The 25015-nt window shown below is 43.3% G+C and overlaps 1 protein-coding gene across 2 annotated transcripts in view; it reads left to right on the forward strand.

The window, feature by feature from the left end:
• Nucleotides 1-24697, forward strand: part of LOC106576764 (tetratricopeptide repeat protein 7A) — a 41002-nt gene extending 16305 nt beyond the window's left edge. Inside the window, exons 16-20 of one of the 2 annotated variants that reach the window (XM_014154140.2) lie at nucleotides 3786-3902; nucleotides 4453-4559; nucleotides 4938-5087; nucleotides 12609-12811; nucleotides 24105-24697. In XM_014154140.2, coding sequence (XP_014009615.1) covers nucleotides 3786-3902; nucleotides 4453-4559; nucleotides 4938-5087; nucleotides 12609-12811; nucleotides 24105-24323 — 796 coding nt within the window. In that variant the 3' untranslated portion in view covers nucleotides 24324-24697. The remainder of the gene's footprint in view (nucleotides 1-3785; nucleotides 3903-4452; nucleotides 4560-4937; nucleotides 5088-12608; nucleotides 12812-24104) is intronic. The other variant, XM_014154141.2, reaches the window with a different exon arrangement.
• The last annotated feature ends 318 nt before the right edge of the window (nucleotides 24698-25015 follow it).

The following is a 25015-nucleotide window of genomic DNA, read 5'->3' on the forward strand; positions in this document are numbered from 1 at the left end:
GAGCCAGTGGGTTTGGCGACGAATATGAAGCGAGGGCCAGCCAATGAGAGCATACAGGTCGCAGTGGTGGGTAGTATAGGGGGCTTTGGTGACGAAACGGATGGCACTGTGATAGACTGCATCCAAATCATGTCCAATCAATTGAATTTACCACAAGTAGACTCCAATCAAGTTGTAGAAACATCTTAAGGATGATCAATGGAAACAGGCTGCACCTGAGCTCAATTTCGAGTCTCATAGTAAAGGGTCTGAATACTTATGTAAATAAGGTATTTTTGGGTTTCATTTTTTATAAATTTGCTAAAATTTATAAAAACCTGTTTTCGCTTTGTCATTATGGGGTGTTGTGTGAAGACAAATGTAATCCATTTTAGAATAAGGCTGTAACGTAACAAAATGTTTTTAAAACAGTCAAGTTGTCTGAATACTTTTCCCAAAGCGTTGTATGTGTGTAGAAATGATGCTGAAGATGATTTGGTTTGAGCAGGTTGTGTGAGGGTTTGTGCACGCGTGTGCATGCGAGGTGGCGCTAGTCATAGAATCTCTGCACCACTGTAGCACAGACACTGAATCCTTGTGGTTTCTCTCTGTTTCTGTCTTTCTTTTTCTCCTAACAGACAGCTTTTACACTACGATACATGTACATTCAAAATAATATGCCCGCATACACTTATTACTGTAGTGTAAACACGCAGATCTCGATTCATTTCTCACATCTCGTACGCCACGTCCGTAGGTAGCCTCTAAACACAAACGTCTATTCAAGCCACATGGTGCCACAGTACATTTATTAATAGCAGACAGGAATTGGGTGAAACAGTTGATATGTGTGGACATTTTTCTTATATTTCAGACATTTTATTGAGCTTTTACCTTAAAATGCAGTAATAGCATGTTGAATTCTTTTTTTTATCTTTCTGTCTATGTTTGACATTTTTATCAGCCAGTAAACAAGCGAGCATTTCCAATCTAAATGGAATTCTATCTAGCACAGTGAGAGAGCTGTGGAAAGGGAGAGGGGGAAGGGAGGAGAGAGAGAGTAGTCTCACAGTTTGTTCTAAAGAGAATGATTAATCCCATCCTTTGATTCTGCATTCATCTTGCAGGATGTTACAGTTTGTGTGCGTGCGTGCGTGTGTGTGCGCGCGTGAGTACTTGCACAGACACACACACACACACACACACACACACACACACACACACACACACACACACACACACACACACACACACACACACACACACACACACCCAGGAGGAAGCCCACTAACACACGGCATATCACTCCACTACTAAACGCTGCTCGGCACGGGGGCTAATAGGAAACCCACAGCCCCAACTGGCCCCGCTGACAGGCGTATCCTTAACATCACGTCCCTCAGCAGCAGTTGTCATCCTCATGTCAGATGATCCAGTAGGCATCTCTCCTCCCTCCCTCCCCCATCCCTCCCTCCATCCCCCCAGCCCGTCCGCCCACCCGTGACCAAGTAACGAGCCACATTTCACCGGTAGTTTTTCCCCCGACGAAGGCCGTCTCGCTGCGCTATTGATCGCTAGTGCTGTCTGGCAGCCAGAGATGAGGAGAGGGAGGAATAATTGGAAGAGGCTTCAGTTGGGGGAGCAGTCAGGCAGGCAGGGGAACAGGAAGATAGACAGGAATGGAGACAGACAGGCATACAGGCAAGCAGATAGCCAGAGAGGTAGACAGGCAGGCAGTTAGGCATGCAGAAAGACAGCAAGCGGAGGCAGACAGGTGTCTCTCGCTCTCTCACACTGTTGAAAGAGGGCCCTGACTCTCTCTCTCTCTCTGTCTCTCTCTCTTTCTTTTCCCATTACATACTCGACCTCTCTCCCTCTACCACACACAGAGCAGATGACTATCCCCCACTGTACGTGTGTGGAGCCATTGGAAAAGCTGGGGGAGCATCTGTATTTGTCCAGTCTATTTGTCTATTGGTGGACATTGGCCATTGAAACAGGTCTTCCTCCTCACCCATCTGTTGGAGAACAGAAGACCAAAGCTCTATAAACATACATTGATAAACATGATTATCCTATATGATAGTATTATCAGGTCCTGGTTGATGTGTCAACAGTATGGGCTGACCTAGCAAACACAGCAATGTTGTGTCAACATTGAGCCTATATTGTGGGGTGGTTGTGTGTGTTTGCTGATGTGTTGAGTGCGGGGGTTCGAACCGGTTCAGGAATTACAACCGAAAACTGGAAAATCTAAAAAAATAATCAGATCTGGGAATGAAAGTGATCTATACTGTTCCGGAACAGAACTGTTATTTTAAAAGCAAGCGAACCGGTTAATAATGTTATTTTACGTTCTGGGCATTTTTTTTCAGTCCCACAAAAAAACGCAACAAGCCCTCACTCTGTCACTAAGAAACGCATTCCTGTGTCTGCCAGCCAGCTGAAAATCTTTGCCAGTGTGTGTGTAGGCTACCTGCCCTTCCCCCTAAGAAGCATAGCTGTAGCCTACTGACGTTACAAACGTGATTCAGAAATTAGGGAGAGATTTTTTAATTAGAGAAGAATGCATGGATACATTTTTTCAATGCTAGTTACAGATACTCAGTGGTGGGAAAAGTACCTAATTGTCATACTTGAGTAAAAGTAAAGGTACCTTTAATAGAAAGTTACTCAAGTAAAAGTGAAAGGCAGCGAGTAAAATACTACTTGAGTAAAAGTCTGAAAGTATTTGGTTTTAAATATACTTAACTATTAAAAGTAAATGTAATTGCTAAAATATACTTTAGTATCAAAAGTAAAAGTATAAATCATTTAAAAGCCCTTATATTAAGCAAAGCAGATGTCACCATTTACTTGTTTTCTTTTTTTTACGGATAGCCAGGGGCACACTCCAACACTCAGACATCATTTACAAAAGATCCATGTGTTTAGTGATTCCACCAAGCCAGAGGCAGTAGGGATGACCACATGTTCTCTTGATAAGTGCTTGAATTTGACAATTTTCCTGTCCTGCTAAGCATTCAAAGTGTAACAAGTACTTTTGGTTGTCAGGGAAAATGTAAAAAGTACAATATTTTCTTCAGTAATGTAGTGACATAAAAGTAAAAGTTGTCAAAAATATAAATAGTAAAGTACAGATACCCCCAAAAACTACTTAAATAGTACTTTAAAGTATTTTTACCCAAGTACTTTACACCACTAAAGATACTATAGTTATCACGTTTCACATTGGATTTATTAACTACAAAAAAGTAAGACGTATTTTTTATTCTGCTGCCGCTCTGCACACACAAGCTCTGACGTTCGAAGTTCCTCCATAGAAGCCGGTCCTCCGTAGGTATAATTCTGTGGGCCTAATTCAGATAATGCATGTCATAACAAGATGCCCAGCGCGTCGGCCAAGCCTTGTCTGTCCATCGCGCATGTAAACAACTATTGCTTGCTCGTTCCATAGCAAGCTGCTCTATCCGCACTGATTGGTGAAGTAATTTAATGTCGAGCTAATGTAAAAAAAATGTCTTTAAAAAATAATTGATTTCAGAAGTTTAAAAAGGAACAGAAAGGAACGATATAAACCTGTACTTTTTGGGGGTTCCAACCGGTTCAGAACTTTATTTTGCAAGTCGGAACAGTGGAACGGAACGGAAAAAATGATGGTTCTGTTCAGAACGAAACGATTGGAAAATAATTTTGGTTCCAACCCCTGTTTGAGTGTATGGCACAGCACACGAATGTGTGTATCAATGTGTTAAGTGCTAATGGTGTACTAATATTGTTGTGTTAATGTGCTCCTTGTCACTCAGCCTGCTGTTCACTAAGGTGAAGCTGGAGGAGGCTCTGTATGGGCCAGGTATAGCACTCCAGACCTGCCAAGACATGCTGCATCTATGGCAGAGGCGCTATGACTTCACACGCACCAGGTACGTGAATGTTTCTGCCTGTCTGTCTCTCTGTTTGTGTCAATATTGCGTTTGTTACATGTGGGTGCGTCCATTCCGTGCATGCATGCGTGTTGGTGTCTGTGTCTTGTGTGTATAATAGGGACGATACCAGTATCGTGGCAAGGAAACAAAGCACGATGCAGAGTTAACTTCATTAGGAAAACAGCCCTAATGTTGGAAACAAACATTATTATGTTGTCATCCAGAGTCACATTTATTTATTTTCCAAGCTACAGCACACAATATTTTATATAAAGCAGTTTAGGTCTGAGTTAGGTCTGCTTCCTGTTTTCATAATTTCCATGGAAAGAATATTGTGATACTTGTATTGTCCCAGGCCTAGTGTATAACATGCTTGTATTTCATGTGTGGGTGTGTGCATGCATATACGTACGTGCGTGCATGAGTGACTGTGTGTGCATGTGTCTACTGCACTATTGGTGCATGTCTGTATAATGTCTGCTGCTGTGTGCTCAGCGGGAGCTTTATACAATGCTGTGTATTGATTAGCTGTCATGTGGTGTTGCAGTGAGTGGGATGACAGCAGCAGTATCCACCCACCAGAGCCACTTCCACTCAGCCACAAACCCAGCGGTCTCCACCTCACCCTGCCAGACTTTCAGGACCCTGAGACTGGTGTGTATACTGTACACATCCTCTTGGGAGTGTACTGATGTTTATTTAACCATGTCTCTTTGAGAATAAAAGCTATTTTGCAAGAGAGACCAGTATTTGTATCTTTACAAAATATGATCTGCTGTTTGTAAATTAGGGGTTTTCGTGCATGTGTACTGATTGAGAATGAGAACTGTTCCCGGACCAGATTGAGTGTGTATGAGGATATATATATCATATCATCATTCGTATTTTCTGTATGTGTGCTGAGTCTCCACTTTTCCTGGATCAGGCTCTGTGTGTATGTGTACTGAGTGAGTATCAGTTCTTCCTGGATCAAGTTTACTGTGTATGATAGTGTATGATGTTGTGTGTGTGTGTGTGTGTGCTGATTGTCAGCTCTGTCTGGGTCAGGTTCTCAGAGTGGTCCGTCCCTCGCTGCGTCTCGTCTGGAGCAGGCCACTTCAGAGGTGTCAGCCATCAGCTCCGCCCACAGACAGGGTCCCGCCTACATCTGGACCACCCTGGAGCACATCTGGCTGCAAGCAGGTACAGGAGGGAGGGGGACTACACTACTATCTAGTCTACTACACTCGAGTGTACACTGGAGTTGGCTAGGACAAGTGTGTGCTTCTTATCCACTGAAATTAGCTTATTTATTTTTTTCACCTTTATTTAACCAGGTAGGCTAGTTGAGAACAAGTTCTCATTTACAACTGCGACCTGGCCAAGATAAAGCATAGCAATTCGACACATACAACAACACAGATGGAATAAACAAAACATACAGTCAATAATACAGTAGAACAAAAGAAAACAAAAAGTCTATATACAGTGAGTGCAAATGAGGTAAGATAAGGGAGTTAAGGCAATAAATAGGCCATGGTGGCGAAGTAATTACAATAGCAATTAAACACTGGAATGGTAGATGTGCAGAAGAGGAATGTGCAAGTAGAGATACAGGGGTGCAAAGGAGCAAGATAAATAAATAAATAAATACAGTATGGGGATGAGGTAGGTAGATAGATGGGCTGTTTACAGATGGGCTATGTACAGGTGCAGTGATCTGTGAGCTGCTCTGACAGCTGGTGCTTAAAGCTAGTGAGGGAGATACAGGAGGGAGTGTAGACTCTACCACCGGAGTGTACACTCTAGTTCTGGAGGTACTAGTGTACACTCCACTAGAGTTAGCTAGAGGGTATCCTACCCTATAATTGTGACCTGAGCAGAGAGAAAGGCCACCATTATAACATTGGATGAGTTCGGGGTCGAGTCCACCGTGTAGGATTTTAACCTTTAGACTGAACCTTTACATTTTTGTCACTGCAAAACCCGCGGAACTCTCCAGATTACATCACATCAGATACACATATACTGTATCCAGTGGCGGTTGGTGTCGTAGGTAACGTAGGTACACGGGTCGAGAGCTGAATCGGAGTAATCAAGGTGACACAGTGACACATTCTTACACAGTCTTGCCTCCTAGCTGATCTGCGGTGTGTAATCATTAGTCCAAACAGTTATTGGATATATTCAGGTAGGTCCCTCGCCATTTTTTTGTTCCGTTTGCTTCCGTTTAAGAAACGTTTTGCAGCAGGATCGGCAGAATGAATGAATACCCCCCCTGATCACCCGAACACACAGTTCACTTTTAAAGCAGCCACATACATAACTGCTAACCGCTACACATCCTACATCGTTGTTACCATATTAACGCTATAGTCAATAAACTACATAGAACTAACGCATTTGGAAACCCACAATCCAATCCATGTGTACAATCACGCAATACAGACAGTGTACAGTAAGCAGTTTAGCAGTTACACTGGCGGGCCCCGGTAGCAATAAACGAATAAAACGGAACGCTTACCTTGACTTGGAAGAGTTGCAGTGTTAGATAGCCATAGCCAGCTAGCTAACATAAATAGCATTATTCTCTGTATTAGCTAAGTGACAGGTAAACTAAGAAGAAAAATACTACAAATATAGCTAGCTCTCTCTGCTGCTGCTTCTCCTTAATTTTGAAGAAATGAATTTGTCTTCCTCCGAGTCAACTACTCACCACGCGTTATGCACGGCAGTGCTAGCTAGCTGTAGCTTTTGCTTTCAGTACTAGATTCATTCTCTGATCCTTTGATTGGATGGACAAGATGTTAGTTCATACTGCAAGAGCTCTGATAGGTGGGTGGACGTCCTCCGGAAGTCGTCATAACTGTGTAAGTCTTTTGAAAGGGGGTAAGAACCATGGTGCTACCCTAGAGGGTGCCGTTGAGGCTACTGTAGACCTTCATTGCAAAACAGTGTTTTAATCAGTTAGTTGGTGACGTGACTATATTTAGGATAGTTTTATCTAAAAAGGATCAAATGTGTATATATATTTTTTATTTATTTACTGAGTAGGAGAGTCCTTGTCTTCCTCCTATGAGGAGCCTCCACTTACTGTAACTTCCTGCCTAAAATCTCGCATCATGATTGGTCAAATAGTCAGGCAGCACAAACACACACACAGCACTGCTCCTCTCCTCAGGGCAGGACACAGGAAACAATCAGCATGACCTGGCTCCATACACACACACACACACGCACAGGCACACACACGGGCACGCATGTATGCGTGTGCGCACACACACAGCCACTATGAATGATTCGTTCATATTATTGGTGTTGTTCATTTTGGTGAGAGTCCAGGTGAGGAATATGAAAAATAGTTTATATAACAGGGGATAATGCTTTGAATAACTATTCTTTCCCCCAAATTAAAATAGGGATCCTAAATAGCCTTTTTTATCTTTCTGACTAATGTTATATGAGTGTATAATAGCGTGCACACAAAGCTCCCATCTAGCTCCCATCTGTGCCCACTTCAAAAAACAGATAAACAAACATTTATTCAATCTGTCTCTCACACACACAGACACATAGACACATGGGTATGCGTCCACAGACACACACACTTTACTGGGCTAGCGCACATACAGTGCCTTTGGAAAGTATTCATACCCCTCGACTTATTCCACATTTTGTTGTGTTACATCCTGAATTCAAAATGGATTAAATTTTTATTTTTTCTCGCCCATCTACACACAATACCCCATAATGATGGTGAAAACATGTTTATAGACATTTTTGTGAATGTATTGAAAAATTGAATACAGAATCATCTTATTTACATAAGTATTCACACCCCTGAGTCAACACTTTGTAGAAGCACATTTGCCAGCGATTACAGCTCTGAGTCTTTCTAGGTAACTCACATCTGGATAATGCAACATTTGCCCATTATAATTTTCAAAATTCTTCAAGCTCTGTCAAATTGGTTGTTGGTCATTGCTAGACAACCATTTTCAGGTCTTGCCATAGATTTTCAAGTAGATTTAAGTCAAAATTAACTCGGCCACTCAGGAACAGTCACTGTGTTCTTGGTAAGCAACTCCAGTGTAGACTTGGCCTTGTGTTATTGTCCTGCTGAACGGTGAACTCATCTCCCAGTGTCTGGATGAAAGCAGATTGAAGCAGGTTTTCCTCTAGGATTTTTCCTCTGCTTAGCTCCATTCCGTTTCTTTTTTATCCTGAAAAACTCTCCAGTCCTTAACTATTACAAGCATATCCATAACATGATATCCATAACACTACAAATACCTAGGTGTCTGGTTAGACTGTAAATTCTCCTTCCAGACCCACATTAAGCATCTCCAATCCAAAATTAAATCTAGATTTGGCTTCCTATTTCGCAACAAAGCATTCTTCACTCATGCTGCTTAACATTCCCTCGTAAAACTGACCATCCTACCGATCCTCGACTTCGGCGATGTCATTTACAAAATAGCCTCCAACACTCTACTCAACAAATTGGATGCAGTCTATCACAGTGCCATCCGTTTTGTCACCAAAGCCCCATATACTACCCACCACTGCGACCTGTACGTTGTCGTTGGCTGGCCCTCGCTTCATAATCGTCGCCAAACCCACTGGCTCATCTACAAGTCTTTGCTAGGTAAAGCCCCGCCTTATCTCAGCTCACTGGTCACCATAGCAGCACCCACCCGTAGCACGCGCTCCAGCAGGTATATCTCACTGGTCACCCCCAAAGCCAATTCCTCTTTGGCCGCCTTTCCTTCCAGTTCTCTACTGCCAATGACTGGAACGAACTGCAAAAATCACTGAAGCTGGAGACTCTTATCTCCCTCACGAACTTCAAGCACCAGCTGTCAGAGCAGCTCACAGATCATTGCACCTGTACACAGCCCATCTGTAAATAGCCCATCCAACTACCTCACCCCCATACTGTATGTATTTATTTATCTTGCTCCTTTGCACCCCAATATCTCTATTTGCACATTCATCTTCTGCACATCTACCATTCCAGTGTTTAATTGGTATATTGTAATTACTTTGCCACCATGGCCTATTTATTGCCTTACCTCCCTTATCTTACCTTATTTGCACACACTGTATATAGACTTTTTCTACTGTATTATTGACTGTGTGTTTACTTATTCCATGTGTAACTCTGTGTTGTATGTGTCGAACTGCTTTGCTTTATCTTGGCCAAGATGCAGTTGTAAATGAGAACTTGTTCTCAACTAGTCTACCTGCTGAAATAAAGGTGAAATAAAAAAATAAATGATGCAACCTCCACTTGAAAATATGGAGAGTGCTACGTAGTAATGTGTTGTATTGGATTTGCCCCAAACATAACACGTATTCAGGACAAAAAGTGAATTGCTTTGACAATTTCTTTGCTGTATTACTTTAGTGTCTTGTTGCAGACAGGACGCATGCTTTGGAATATCTTTTCACTGTGTCAATTAGGTTAGTATTAAGGAGTAACCATGATGTTGTTTACCATCCTCAGTTTTCTCCTATCACAGCCATTGAACTAAGTAACTGTTTTAATATCACCATTGGCTTCATGGTGAAATCCCTGAGCTGTTTCTATCCTCTCTGGCAACTGAGTTAGGAATGACACCTGTATGCTTCTCACCCATGTACACACAATACTCCATAAAACATGTTTTTTGAGATTTTTGCAAATGTATTGAAAATTAAATACAGAAATATATAATTTACATAAGTATTCACACCCCTTTGCTATTACACTCCAAATTGAGCTCAGGTGCATCCAATTTACTTTGATCATCCTTGAGATGTCACTACAACTTGATTGGAGTCCACCTGTGACCAATAACATTTATTGGACATGATTTAGAAAGAAACACACCTGTCTACACTGAGTGTACAAAACATTAGGAACACTTTCCTAATATTGAGTCGCACCCACTTTTGCCCTCAGGTGAAGTCAACGTGGCCCACGTTGACTTCACAATCCCTCTACAGTTGTGTCACATTCACTGGATGCCCTTTGGGTGGTGGACCATTCTTGATACACATGGGAAACTGTTGAGCATGAAAAACCCAGCAGAGTTGCAGTTCTTGACACGTCTCAAGGCTTAAAAATCATTCTTTGACCTGTCTCCTCCCCTTCATCTACACTGATTTGAAGTGGATTTAACAAGTGACATCAGTAAGGGATCATAGCTTTCACCTGGATTCACCTTGTCAGTCTATGTCATGGCAAGAGCAGTGTAAGGTCCCACAGTTGACATTACATGTCAGAGCAGAAACTATACCATGAAGTCCAAGGAACTGTCCATAGATCTCAGAGAAATAATTGTGATGAGGCATATGTCTGGGGAAGGGTATAAAACCATTTGCAAAGTGTTGAAAGTTTCCAAGAGAACAGTGGTCTCATCATTGAGAAACTTAAAAAATATGGAACTACCCAGACTCTGCCTGGAGCTGGCCATTTGACCAAACTGAACAACCGGGCAAGAAGGAACTTGGTCAGGGAGGTGACCAAGAATCCAATGACCACTCTGACAGAACTACAGAGTTCCTTCGATGAGATGGGGTAAACCTGCCAGAAGGACAACAGTCTCTACACCAATTCAACAATCTGGACATTATGGGAGAGTGGGCAGATGGAAGCCACACCTGAGAAAAAGGCACATGACAGCACGCCTGGAGGTTGCAAAAAAAAGGTACATGAAAGACTCTGAGAGCATAAGGTAAAATATTCTGTGGTCTAATGAGACAAAAATTGAAGTCTTTGACCTGAATGCAAAGCGCTATGTCTGGAGAAAACCAGGCACAGCTCATCACCCGTCTAACACAATCCCTACTGTGAAGCATGGTCGTTGCAGCATTATGCTATGGTGATGCTTTTCAGTGGCAGGGACTGGGAGACTGGTAAGGATAGAGGTAACAATGAATTGAGCCAAATACAGGAAAATCCTTGACGAGAACCTGCTTCAGAATGCAAATGACCTTATACTGGGGCGAAGATTTACATTCCAACAGGACAATGTCCCCAAGCATAGAGTCAAAGCAATGCTGGAATGGCTTCAGAACAATAAGTCCTTAACTTGCCGGGCCAAACCCCAGACTTGAATCTCATTGAAAATCTGTAGAAAGACTTGAAGATTGCTGTTCACCGCTACTCCCCATCTAACTTGGCAGTGCTTGAGAAAATCTGCAAGGACGAATGGGAGAAATTCCCCAAATCCAGATGTGCAAAGCTGATACAGACATACCCAAGATGACTCAAAGCTGTAATCGCTCCCAAAGGTGCTTCTACAGAGTATTGACTCAGGTGTGAATAGTTATGTAAATAAGATATTTCTATATTTCATTTTCAATTAGCTAATATTTCTAAAACATGTTATGGTGTGTATTGTATGTAAAAAAATATATGTTTTTATCCATTTTCAATTCAGGCTGTAACATGTGGAATAGGTCAAGGGGTATGAATACTTTCTGAAGGCGCAGTATATAATTCCCTATTTCTTCTAAAATAAGTTGAAATTGAAAGAATATTTTGGTCCCCACATTGTATTTTCTAAATTGTATAAACAATCTTATTTTTGTGAACTTAAATTCTAAAACAATTTTAAATGAACGTTTCTTCCGCTTTGACAATACAGAGCATTTTGTGTAGATCGTTGATAGAAAAATGACAATTAAATCTATTTCAATGACACTTTGTAACACAACAAAATGTGGAAAAAGTAATGTGGTGTGAATACTTTATAAATGCACTGTACAATTTCACATTCATTTATTCAACGTTAAAAATATTAACATCCCAAAATGCCCCTTTTTGATGATGTTCATTTTAATACATATTGTTTTGAACTGTACAAGTACATCACATTTCCAGAGTAGTCTCTGCTAATTCTGAAGGTATGATACATTTTATGAGTACCACCAACACACTGAATGGGAAAATGGATTCAAAAGGGAACTCCCTCTGCTGTTGACTTGCTGAATTTGCAATCCTAAAGGAGGTCTGTGAATGATTGATGACCTATATCGTGAATGTCTATGCATAATATGCGTTATATCATTACAGGACCAGAAAATGTCACGTGTTTAAAAAGTATATTGTCACAAACAATATGTTAACAAATAAACTAAATCAAAAATAGTAGTTTTGAGATATTAATACTTGTTATATTGAATAAATTAATGTTAATGTGTATTTCAGAATCTAGACATATTTCATTTTTGAGAGAACACTATAGGTAATATAATGACACCAAGATGTTGTCTGTATCATGTATGATTAACAGATCATAATGTCTTACAGGAGGCATGTATAGGTCTAAAAAGGGACTACAATGGTCACTTTCATCATGATTTTCTCCAAAATTGTTTGTAATACGAATGTAAAAAGAATGTCAAACATCCTTCCTCCCAATGAAGTTCCTATGGAAGAATTGCCAGAACAATCTGAGATACCCAAAACATTTTCCGCTCTCGCTGGCGTGGAACCGCTCCATTGGTAAATATTGTAAATGAGTAGAAGTTCTCAATCAACTTACCTGGTAAAATAAAGAGAAATGAAACAAGAATAATTTATGTCAAACAACGTGGCCATTTGGTAAAGTGACATGTTAGCCTGACTATCTGCACGTAATGTATTGCAATTGTCCCATCCGGTGCTAATGCTCCCCCCCCCCAACCCCTCTCTCTCTGTCTCGCTCTCATCCCCTCATCTATCTCCCGTAGGAGAGTTGTTCATGGCAGAGGGGCGTGCGAAGGAGGCCCAGTTCTGTGTCCATGAGGCAGCGGTGCTCTTTCCCAACTCCCATTCTGTGTTGCTGCTGAGGGCCCGGCTGGCCGAGCTCAAAGGGAACCAGGACGAGGCCAAGAGCTTCTATGACGAAGCCCTGGCCATCCACCCCAACGGACACCGCATACTGCTGCACCTGGTGAGAGAGACACAGGCATACAAACACAGGTTTGATGAGACACACACATACATACAGCCCAGATGAGAGTCACACCCACAAAGGCCTGGGGCACATCAACAGACCTATTATCATCAGTAATGGCAGATTACCATCATAAAACTTACCTGTGAGTCATAGCACTCTGTAAGAAATGGTCCAATCGTAAAGAATCCCAGACCTACCTCATCTCCTGATCTCTTTCTAACTCCTACTTTCTGCTGATCTCTCTCTCTCTCCCCCCCCTTCTACTTTCTCTCCCTCGCCCATCTGTGCTGACCCAGTGGATTAACCAGAGCAGCTCTGACCCCTCTCTGTTGTCATGGTGAAAGACTAGAGAACTAGAGAATGTGAACTCTCCCATTACCCCACGTGCCGGCTCCGTAGTGACCATACATTGGTTGTGATGCCGTAAATGCTTCTCCGACTTAAAACAGTGGCTGCAGTGTGACCACATAAGGGCTCTCTCTCGCTCTGGTGTGTGTGTGTGTGTGTGTGTGTGTGTGTGTGTGTGTGTGTGTGTGTGTGTGTGTGTGTGTGTGTGTGTGTGTGTGTGTGTGTGTGTGTGTGTGTGTGTGTGTGTGTGTGTGTGTGTGTGTGTGTGTGTGTTTGGAGTACACAGCCCCCATGGGGTAAGAGAGGGTGCTTCTCTCTTCCATATTTGGCCAGTGGGAGTACCAATCCCTGGGGTGATGAGGAGCTGAAACACAGCCAGCTGGCACTGGCCCACTCTGGATCTCTCCTACGACAGATGTGTCACTGTGTGTGTGTCTGTGCTTGTGTGTAAGCAGAACAGCATATTATGTGGAGTATGGTCAATCATGCTTGCTCCAATCCAAGTATTACCAATCCAGCACCAATATTGCGGTTGCTCCTCTCTCTGCCTGTACCAATTCGAGGGTTTTGGTGTTCGTCCGAACCTCCTATCCCTTAACCCCGGAGGCCATTTTAACATGGTCCTGTTCTTTGTTTTATGAGCTTAATTTACAAGCGAGCTAATAATAACTTGGTTTAACGAGCTACGGTAATTAGCAATGTAGCTATCGCAACACCGTTAGCGCATGTTCTCCAGACTCGCTCTTCTTCTCTTCCGCTCGCTGCCTAGCAACAGCTCATTCCCTCCATCTTTCTGGGTGTTAGTACCCAAAAATACACTCCCTCAACTCCCCCATAAAACAGTGTTATACAGTGATGATGTAATCTGTGTTCAACATAACCAGCGGGTTACGGTCTCACACCAAGGACGAGGATTAACCAGACAGTGATTTTATTCTATTCACTAGGTCTACGCAGTATTTATAACCAGCACAGGACCTTACAGTGATGAGAAGAACATTGTTTGTCAGCCCTATATCTGTTTTCACACAACTAGCCACAGGAACATGTGAAGGGGAGTATGAGTCAAGGAACAGATATTTTGAAAACACGATAGCGTTATGAGAGTGGATCACACTTTCTCGTGTGTGTGTGTGTGTGTGTGTGTGTGTGTGTGTGTGTGTGTGTGTGTGTGTGTGTGTGTGTGTGTGTGTGTGTGTGTGTGTGTGTGTGTGACTAAATGTGTGTAGGATGTGTGTATGTGACGTGTAAAGTGTGTGTGTGTGTGTGTGTGTGATACATTATGAAAGGCAGTGTGGTGTGACTCATCCCCAGGGCTAGTTGGATGGGTGTATTTTCGGATGGGTAGTGGTGGCTGGGTTGGGAAGCCAGTGGATCTGAGCTGAGCTGTGGCCTTCCATGCACTGCCTTCTTCCTGACTCTGCTGTTAAATGATTCTCACCACCTCTCTCCACATCCCAGCACCTCTGCTCCTCTCCTCTGCTCGGGCCGGCTACTTCGCTGTGAGTCAGCTGGCTACACATAGGCCTCTTCTCACTGAACCATCCGCTCTCTTCCTCCTCACACTCTCTCGGTCTCTTTCTCTATTCTTCTACTCACACACGCACACACACATATTCACAGACAGATACACAGACACTCGTGCACAAACACACAGTCAAGGACAATGACTTCATCTAATAGAATTAACTGTGTTCCAGTGATCAAATGGGCCCTCTCTCTCTTTCCTCCCTCCTTTTCTTCCTCTCTATCTCTCTTCTCTCTCTGTATGGGGGTGGCTGGCAGCTGATTTGATCATGCAAATACATTATTTATAACACTTCGCTCCTTCTTTGGCGCTTTATGGGATTGCCTAGCAACCAGGGAAATATATTCTATTGAGCAAGACCTCTGATAACCAGCTAGAAATTAATATAGGAGGAAGGGAGTTGGCTTGTTTGCATGTGTGCATGTGTTCACCCCATTCTCTCTGTCTTTCACTCTCGCTCTCTCTCTCTCTCTGTTTGTTTTCCCTCCCTCTCTTTCCCTCTCCCCTCTCCCATCCCTTTCTCTCTCTCTTTATCTGAATGGGTATGCATTTGAGAGATTGGATTCACTTGTGTATTATTGACTGTTGACACAAGGCGTGTCATATCCGTGGCCCGCCCTGGCTGTGTGTCAGGTCACGGGCAGGTTAGTCTCCTTCTGATGCACTCTGAGTCTGGCGAGCAAGACTACGGTCATGCGGGCAGGCACAGGGAGGGGGAGATGAAGAGCAGTGATAGAGACAGGGCTACTAGGGATAACTAAGGCTACCAGGGATAGGGCAGGGGTTTTCAAACTTTTCTTACCCAGGGACCCCCGCCCAGGTTAACCGGCGACCCAGGGACCCCCATCAAATGTTAGCAAAAAACATGTAATCACATCTTTTCTTATCATCTGGTGAATGATAATGGCAAGTAGAAGTAATCAACGTTTTAAAATGAATACTTTTGGTCGACAGATTCATTATCTTGACCTCCCCACAGTTCATTGGAAGAGGAAGTGTAAACTCTAACAAAGTATTAGCTAGAAAGGTACCTTGGCAGCGTAGAGAAAAGTTTTGAAGGTAATTTCCTGCACTTCGATGCATTTTGCCATGGCTAATGCTTGGCTAATTCCTCTACTCAACAGTACAACAAAATCAATGTGGCCTGAATACCCATTTTTTAAAATTTTCTATTCTAGCTTTTATTTGATTGTTAGTTATCATAAATCATATTATTTAAAATGATATACTGTACACTACCATTCAAAAGTTGAGGGTCACTTAGAAATGTCCTTGTTTTTGAAAGAAAAGCTATTTTTTTGGCCATTTAAAATAACATCAAATTGATCAGAAATACAGTGTAGACATTGTTAATGTTGTAAATGACTATTGTAGCTGGAAACGGCTGATTTTTAATGGACTATCTACATAGGTGTACAGAGGCCCATTATCAGCAACCATCACTCCTGTGTTCCAATGGCACGTTGTGTTAGCTAATCCAAGTTGACCATTTTAAAAGGCTAATTGATCATTAGAAAACCCTTTTGCAATTATGTTAGCACAGCTGAAAACTGTTGTTTTGATTAAAGAAGCAATAAAACTGGCCTTGTTTAGACTAGTTGAGTATCTGGAGCATCAGCATTTGTGGGTTCGATTACAGGCTCAAAATGGCCAGAAACAAAGAACTTTCTTCTGAAACTCATCAGTCTATTCTTGTTCTGAGAAATGAAGGCTATTCCATGTGAGAAATTGCAAAGAAAATGAAGATCTGGTACAACGATGTGTATTACTCTCTTCACAGAACAGCGCAAACTGGCTCTCACCAGAATAGAAAGAGGAGTGGGAGGCCCCGGTGCACAACTGAGCAAGAGGACAAGTACATTAGAGTGTCTGGTTTGAGAAACAGATGCCTCACAAGTCCTCAACTGGCAGCTTCATTAAATAGTACCCTCAAAACACCAGTCTCAACGTCAACAGTGAAGAGGCGACTTTGGGATGCTGGCCTTCAAGGCAGAGTTGCAAAGAAAAGGCCATATCTCAGACTGGCCAATAAAAAGAAAATATTAAGATGGGCAAAAGAACACAGACACTGGACAGAGGAACTCTGCCAAGAAGGCCAGCATTGCTGAGTCGCCTCTTCAGTGTTGAAACTGGTGTTTTGCGGGTGTTATTTAATGAAGCAAACATTTTTGGGAAATTATATTAATTTATAGAAATACAATTAGGGCTGTGACAGTCATGAAACTTTGAATGACAGTTATTGGTCAGCCAAATGACCGCAGTCACCGTAATAACCATTCGAGTAGCTTCTTTTTTTTTTAACATGCACATTTTCTCCTCCTCCGCTCCTGACTGCATGTGCTGCTGCTGCAGGGAGGGGTGCATTGTCTAGGCAACCGAAGACTCGTTTTCTACAACACCTTGCTTTTTTCAGCAAGGAGCAACAAAGTTTCATCATGCTGTAGAGTCCATGTTACAGCAGAAATGGACTCAACTGTACGAATGCCCGGCAGTCCTGTCTTCAGTCAGCTGTTCTTTCCTCACTCACACAAAAAAACGGTTGCTTCTGCCAGGAGTCTGACACTTGGTCGCAAGTGGATCTTCCAGCAAGACAATAACCCCAAGCACTAATCAAAATCCACAAAGAAATTGTTAATTGACCACAAAGTCAACATTTTGCAATGGCTATCTTACTCTCCAGACTTGAACCCCATTGATAACCTGTGGTTTGAATTGAAGAAGGCAGTCCATAAATGATTATATATATTTTTTACATTTAACCTTTATTTAACTAGGCAAGTCAGTTAAGAACAAATTCTTATTTACAATGACAGCCTACACCGTCCAAACCCGGACGACGCTGGGCCAATTGTACGCCGCCCTATGGGACTCCCAATCACAGCCGGTTGTGATACAGCCTGGAATCAAACCAGGGCATCTGCAGTGACACCTCAAGCAGTGCCTTAGACTGCTGCGACACTCGGGAGCCCAAAAAGAGCTGACGACTACGGAAAAGTGAAGAAAAAACCCCTGATGAAATCAAAATTAAATGTGGAGAATAAATTCAAACACTTTTGATATTTTGAGTAGGCTACAGCCTGATATTTGTCTCTGCCATAATCACATGCTACCACTGGGATCACCACGGAGCAATTGTATGGAATACATATTAGGAACCCCCTCTCTTCAATTCTCCTCAACTCTGCATTGGTCAATTATCACCCCTGCTCAAGTCAAGCCTCACTTCTCTTTTTCACCGCTCACCCTTTCACTCATTTATTCACAATGAGCTTTTCCATTGGCCGAAATACATGCTAAGAGCCAACAACAACCACAACACATGTGGAGGTATACATTTGGGAAAATGTAGCTAGCTTAGGTAGGATTCAATTAATTTCAATTACAATGTTGCTAGCTAATATGGATATTGTTAGCACTCCACTGGCCGCATGTAAACACAACCACTCCACTTCCTGGATCTGGGCTAAGCTATTGCAATCTTAGAATTCTGGTACACCACCAAAGCTTAATATTGCTAAATAACATGGGTTGGTTTAATCAGTTAAAGCAATCCGTGCCCATTTCAACATATTTCCAGAATGTAAGCAAATGAATTGGGTATAACTCATTGATCCTGCTTTGTAACTAGACCTGCTCCATCTAGTTGGTGTGCTAGCTAGACTGTATATAAAATAACATAGCTCGCTTGCAAGTGAAGTCCTTTAGTGTGTGTATGTAAACATGTCATTTCCCTAAGCTATTGTTGCTAGTATCTTTGAAAGTAATTTAATCATTACGATGATAAATGATAATTCCGAGCTGGCTCTTTGAATTGACATGTATTTTTGGCCAATAGACATGCTCATTGGGATTTAGAAAGAAAGAATGTGGTGTAATGCAAGGGTGAGAACTGACTGATGCACGGATGAGAGAGGTGAGGCAGAGGTTTGATGGCTGACCAATGCAGGGGTGAGGCTTGAGAAGGAGGGGTGACGCTTGACAAGTGCAAGGTTGATACTTTACTAAGGGAGGAGTGAAGATTGAAAAGGAGGAGTGACACTTGGCTAGTGCAGGGTATGTACTTGATTAGGGGAGGGGTGAAGCTTGAGGAGGAGGGGTGACACTTGACTAGTGCAGGGTTAAAACTAGGCTAGGTAAGGGATGAGGTCTGATGAGGAGGAATGATTAAGTTCCTAATATGTATTCCGTACACTGTTGATTTCACAAAGGCCAGTACCTCATCCAAGTCCATGTCCATGTGGTTCCTCCTAAAAAGACGCAATCTGTGGCACAACTTCTTCAAGGTCCTCTTCAAGCTCAAATTAATTAATTGTATTAGAGTTTAAAAATGCAGAGTTCATCTCAGCCTATGCTGCCCTTCAGTCCCTAGACTTTTTGGACCTGACGGAGACATGGATCACCCCAGAGAACACTGCTACTCCAGCTACTCTCTCTTCATCTGACCCATGTGTTCTCTCAAAGTTTGAATGCATCTGGTGGCACAGGGCTACTCATTTCTCCTAAATGGAGATCATTTTTTTTCTCCCTCACTCACCTGTCCATCTCATTTGCACTCCAAGCTATCACTGTCACTTGTCCACACAAGCTTAACATTGTTGTTATCTATTGCCCAACAGGTGCCATTAGAGAGTTTCTCAATGAGCTTGACACCTTGATAAGCTCATTTCCTGATGATGGCTCACCACTTATTGTGGTGAGCCATCGTGAGCCAGACTTCAACCTCCCGACTATTGCCTTCGATTAATTTCTTTCCACCTCTTTCTTTCCACCCCTTTCCTCTTTTGACCTAGCCCTTTCCCTGTCCCCTCCCACTCACAAGGCAGGCAATGTGCTTTGCCTCATCTCTGGTCATCTCTACATCTCTTTACCTCATCTCTGCTACTATTCTCACTGCAACCCCCTTTCAGGTCTCTGATCACTACTTTGTTCCCTTTTCTGTGTCCCTCTCCTCCAACCCTACTCACTTAGACCCTGTCCAGGTGTTCATGCGCCGTCGCAATCTTCACTCTCTCTCCCAGTACTCTCTCCTCTTCCAGCCTATCATATTCTTTCAATCACTCCCCTCTACTTTCTCTTCCTCTGTACCTGCTGCTAAAGCCACTTTCTTTCACTATACATTTCAAGCTTCTGCCTCTAACCCTATTTTCCACCTTACCTTCTCCTCCCTCCTTAATCCTCCACCCCCTCCCCCTCACTCCTCCTTCTCTGTGAGCGACTTTGTCAACCACTTTGAAAGTAAAGTTGATGACATCCGCTTCTCATTCACTCCGCCTATTGAGTCCACTGGTACCACTCACATATCATTACCCTATGCCTTGAGCTCTTTTTCCTCTCTCTCCAGATGAAATCCTGCGACTAGTGATGTCCGGCTGCCCGACAACCTGCCTGCCTGCTTGACCCCATCCCCTCTTCCCTTCTCCAGACCATCTCTGGAGACCTTCTCACTTCCCTCATCAACTCATCCCTTACCACTGGCTGCGTCCCCTCTGGCTTTAAAATAGCCAGAATCACTCGCCTCTTCGAGAAACCAACACTCGACTACTCTGACATCAAAAACTACAGACTGGTTTCCCTTTCTTTTCTTTCCAAAACACTTGAGCGTGCTCTCTCTGACAAACTCTCTCAGAACGATCTTCTTGACCTTAACCAGTCAGGCTTCAAGACTGGTCACTCAACCGAGACTGCTCTCCTCTGTCACAGTGGCTCTCCACACTGCCAAGACTGACTCTTTCTCCTCTGTTGTCATCCTCCTAGATCTGTCTGCAGCCTTCAACACTGTGAACCATCAGATCCTCCTCTCCACCCTCTCGGGACTTGGCGTTTCGTGCTCTGCACATTCTTGGATTTTATCCTACCTGGCAGGTCACTCTTACCAGGTGACGCAGAGAGGATGGGTCTGCACCATGTGCTCTCACTACTGGTGTCCCCCAGGGCTCAGTTCTAGGCCCTCTCCTCTTCTCTCTATGCACCAAGTCACTCAGCTCGGTCATATCCTCACATGGTCTCTCTTATCATTGCTGTGCGGATGATACTCAACTTCTTTTCACCTCCCCTCCCCCTTCTGACACCCAGGTGGCGACACGCATCTTTGCATGCCTGGCAGATATCTCAGCTTGGATGTCAGCTTGAGCTCAATCTTGGCAAGACAGAGCTGCTCTTCCTCCCGGAGAAGGCCTGCCCGCTCCAAGACCTCTCCATCATGGTTGGCAACTCCACGGTGTCCCCCTCTCAGAGTACTCTCAGAGTACACCCAGAGTACAAAGAACCTTGGCATGACCCTGGACAACATCCTGTCATTCTCTGCAAACATTAAAGCAGTGACTCACTCCTGCAGGTTTATGCTCTAGTACAGCTGTCATCAATGAGATTCAGCCGCGGTCCGACTTTTCATTGAGCGGATGGTTGAGGAGCCGGAACATAATTACAAATAATTTGTCATTTCTTTCAAAAACAAGGACATTTCTAAGTGACCCCAAACTTTTGAACAGTAGTATGTATGTGATTGTATACAAACGTGGGAAAGATTTGAAATGATTATGTTTTAGTCAAATATTACATCTATTTGGCCTTCTTGCAGTCAATTTGCAGCGGTCAAACACCAGTCTCAACTTCAACAGTGAAGAGGCGACTCCGGGATGCTGTCCTTATAGGCAGAGTTCCACTGTCCAATGTCTGTGTTCTTTTGCCCATCTTAATCTTTTCTTTTTATTGGCCAGTCTGAGATGTGGCTTTTTCTTTGCAACTCTGCCTAGAAGGCCAGCATCCCGGAGTCGCCTATTCACTGTTGACGTCAATTGGATTGAGTTCTGGGCTTTGACTAGGCCATTCCAAGACATTTAAATGTTTCCCCTTAAACCACTCGAGTGTTGCTTTCGCAGTATGCTTAGGGTCATTGTCCTGCTGGAAGGGGAACCTCTGAACCAGTCTCAAATCTCTGGAAGACGGAAACAGGTTTCCCTCAAGAATTTCCCTGTATTTAGTGCCATTCATCATTCCTTCAATTCTGACCAGTTTCCCAGTCCCTGCCGATGAAAAACATCCCCACAGCATGATGCTGCCACCACTATGCTTTACTGTGGGGATGGTGTTCTCAGGGTGATGAGAGGTGTTGGGTTTGCGCCAGAAATAGTGTTTTCCTTGATGGCCAAAAAGCTAAATTTTAGTCTCATCTGACCAGAGTACCTTCTTCCATATTTTTGGGGAGTCTCCCACATACCTTTTGGCGAACACCAAACGTGTTTGCTTATTCTTTTCGTTAAGCAATGGATTTTTTCTGGACACTCTTCCATAAAGCCCAGCTCTGTGGAGTGTACGGCTTAACGTGGTCCTATAGACATATACTCCAATCTCCACTGTGGAGCTTTGCTCCTTCAGGGTTATCTTTGGTCTCTTTGTTGCCTCTCTAGTTAATGCCCTCCTTGCCTGGTCCGTGAGTATTGGTGGGCGGCCCTCTCTTGGCATGTTTGTTGTGGTGCCATATTCTTTCCATTTTTTAATAATGGATTTAATGGTGCTCTGTGGGATGTTGAAAGTTTTGGATATTTTTTTATAACCCAACCCTGATCTGTACTTCTCCACAACTTTGTCCCTGACCTGTTTGGAGAACTCCTTGGTCTTCATGGTTCCGCTTTGCTTGGTGGTGTTGCAGATTCTGGGGCCTTTCAGAACAGGTGTATATATACTGAGATCATGTGACAGATCATGTGACACTTAGATTGCACACAGGTGGACTTTATTTAACTAATTATATGACTTCTGAAGGAAATCGGTTGCACCAGATCTTATTTAGGGGCTTCATAGTAAAGGGGGTGAATACATATGCACGCACCACTTTTCCGTTTTTTTATTTTTGCGAATTTTTTAAAACAAGTTATTTTGGGGATTTCACTTCGCCAATTTGGACTATTTTGTGTATGTCCATTGCATGAAATCCAAATAAAAATCGATTTAAATTACAGGTTGTAATGCAACAAAATAGGGGAAACGGCAAGGGGGATGAATACTTTTGCAAGTACTGTATTTACCTACAGAGCAGCAAGAGGAACTGTCCCTCCCTACCTTCAGGCTTTGCTCAAACCCTACACCCCAACCCGAGTACTCCGCTCTGCCACCTCTGGTTTCTTGGCCCTCCCACCTCTATGGGAGGGCAGCTCAGTCCAGTCATATCTCTTCTCTTCCCAATGGTGGAACAAGCTCCCCCCTGAAGCTAGGACAGCAGAATCCCTGCCCATCTTCCAAAAACATCTGAAGCCCTCCCTCATCAAAGAGTATTTTAAATAATCCCACAGCACCCCTCCCCCAACCAACACTTGTCTCCTCGCAAGGGGATGGTGCAAGAGTAATGAAACCAGGGGTAAACATTATTTGTACCCCTATCTTTACAATATACTGTAGCTCAGTATTTGTATGATTTATTTTATACAGTCTTTTTTGCTCATCTTTATCAATGGTACCAATAATTACAGACCTCACTGTATATCCTCCACTGTGTCTCTAAGTCTGCACCCCATCTTAGATCTCCTTCTGTCTTTTCTTCTGTTCTTGTCAGCAGCAGAGAGAGGAAATATACAGTATATGGGAGGACTATGATGTGGGAAAAGGAGTGAAGATAGTATGGAGTTAGAGCAGAGAGTAGCTTGGCGACTGAGAGACAGAGGGAGCAGAACATCCTCTTTGGAGGTTGCATCAGAGCCCCGAGACAGATCTCTGAGTTTCAGACCAATTAATCTGGAGTTTGTGATCAGAGCCTGCATAACAAGACTCGTCTGTTTGACCTCAGGCAAGCCCTGCTCTGGAGGCTGTGTGCGTGTGCATGTGTGTGGGTGTGTAGTTCTGTGTGTTCATGCCGTTGACATGAACACACGTCGGTTGCGTGATACCCTGTTATGCTGCTGGACTCTCGAGACACACAGTGCCTCAACAGAGAGAAGTTCCAAAGAGACATGTCACGCTGCACTGACCACTACTGCCCTCTCACACGGCCACAAACATACACTCACTGAACCAAACACCAAAAAACACACTCTCTCTCCCACACACACATACAGTATACAAACACACATCGGGAGTAATCCTCATCACACGCACGCCTCATCCTTTCTGGGAGTGCCTTTGGCTGCAATCACCCAACACGCCAGTACAAATAGAGTTGGTACAAATAGGATCTTTAACTTGGCAACATCTCAACATCTCAGAAAGCTGGACATGGCATCCCCTCCCGTGTTTTGGTGTGTCCGCTTAGTGTCCCTCTGACACGCTGTATCTGGTTTAGATACTGCCAAAGCTAGATCCATAGTCAAAGCCAGATCTCTCTCTCGCTCTCTCTGTAATCTCTCTGTGACTTATCCCCCACGCAGACTCACTTTTTTGTCTCTTCACACCCTCCCCTCCCCTTTACTTTCCCCTCCTCAGGGACAGTTGTTGGTGCGGTGTGGGCGTCTGGGTCTGGGGGAGAAGGTGCTGCGGGACGCGGTGCAGGCCCAGAGCACGTCTCACGAGGCATGGAGCGGCCTGGGGGAGGCCCTGCAGTCACAGGGCAGCAGCCAGGCTCCAGACTGCTTCCTCACAGCCCTGGAGCTGGAGGCCTCCTGCCCCATCAGGCCCTTCACCATCATACCCCGCGAGCTGTGAGGAGCAGACAGAGGCTACTACTGTATGACGTGTTTATGAATACACACGTATGCACAGGCACACATAACGTATGATCATTTAAATGTACACATTTCTGCAATATATCTTCTCTTGCCCTTTCTCACTCTTTTTTTGCTCTCTCGCTTCTCTCTTGCCCCTCTCCCCCCTTCTCTGCTCTCCTCATATCTACAGTGAGCTCCAAAAGTATTGGTACAGTGACATATTTTGTTGTTTTGGCACTGTACTCCTGCACTTTGGATATAAAATGAAATGACCATGAGGTTAAAGTGCAGACTATAAACTTTAATTTGAGGGTATGTTCGTCCATATCGGGTGAACCGTTTTAGAAATTACAGAACTTTCTGTACATAGTCCCCCCCCATTTTAGGGGACCAAAAGTTCACTTATATGTGTATTAAAGTAGTCAAAAGTCTAGTATTTGGTCCCATATTCCTAACACACAATGATTACATCAAGCTTGTGACAAACTTGTTGGATGCATTTGGTGTTTGTTTTGGTTGTGTTTCAGATTATGTTGTGCCTAATTGAAATAATGGTAAATAATGAATTGTGTCATTTTGGAGTCACTTTTATTGTAAATAAGAATAGAATATGTTTCTAAACACTTCATTCATGTGAATGCCACCATGGTTACGGACAGTCCTGAATGAATCGTGAATAATGATGTGATG

Source organism: Salmo salar, chromosome ssa18 (genome assembly GCF_905237065.1).
Source record: "Salmo salar chromosome ssa18, Ssal_v3.1, whole genome shotgun sequence".
NCBI classification, from domain to species: Eukaryota; Metazoa; Chordata; class Actinopteri; order Salmoniformes; family Salmonidae; genus Salmo; species Salmo salar.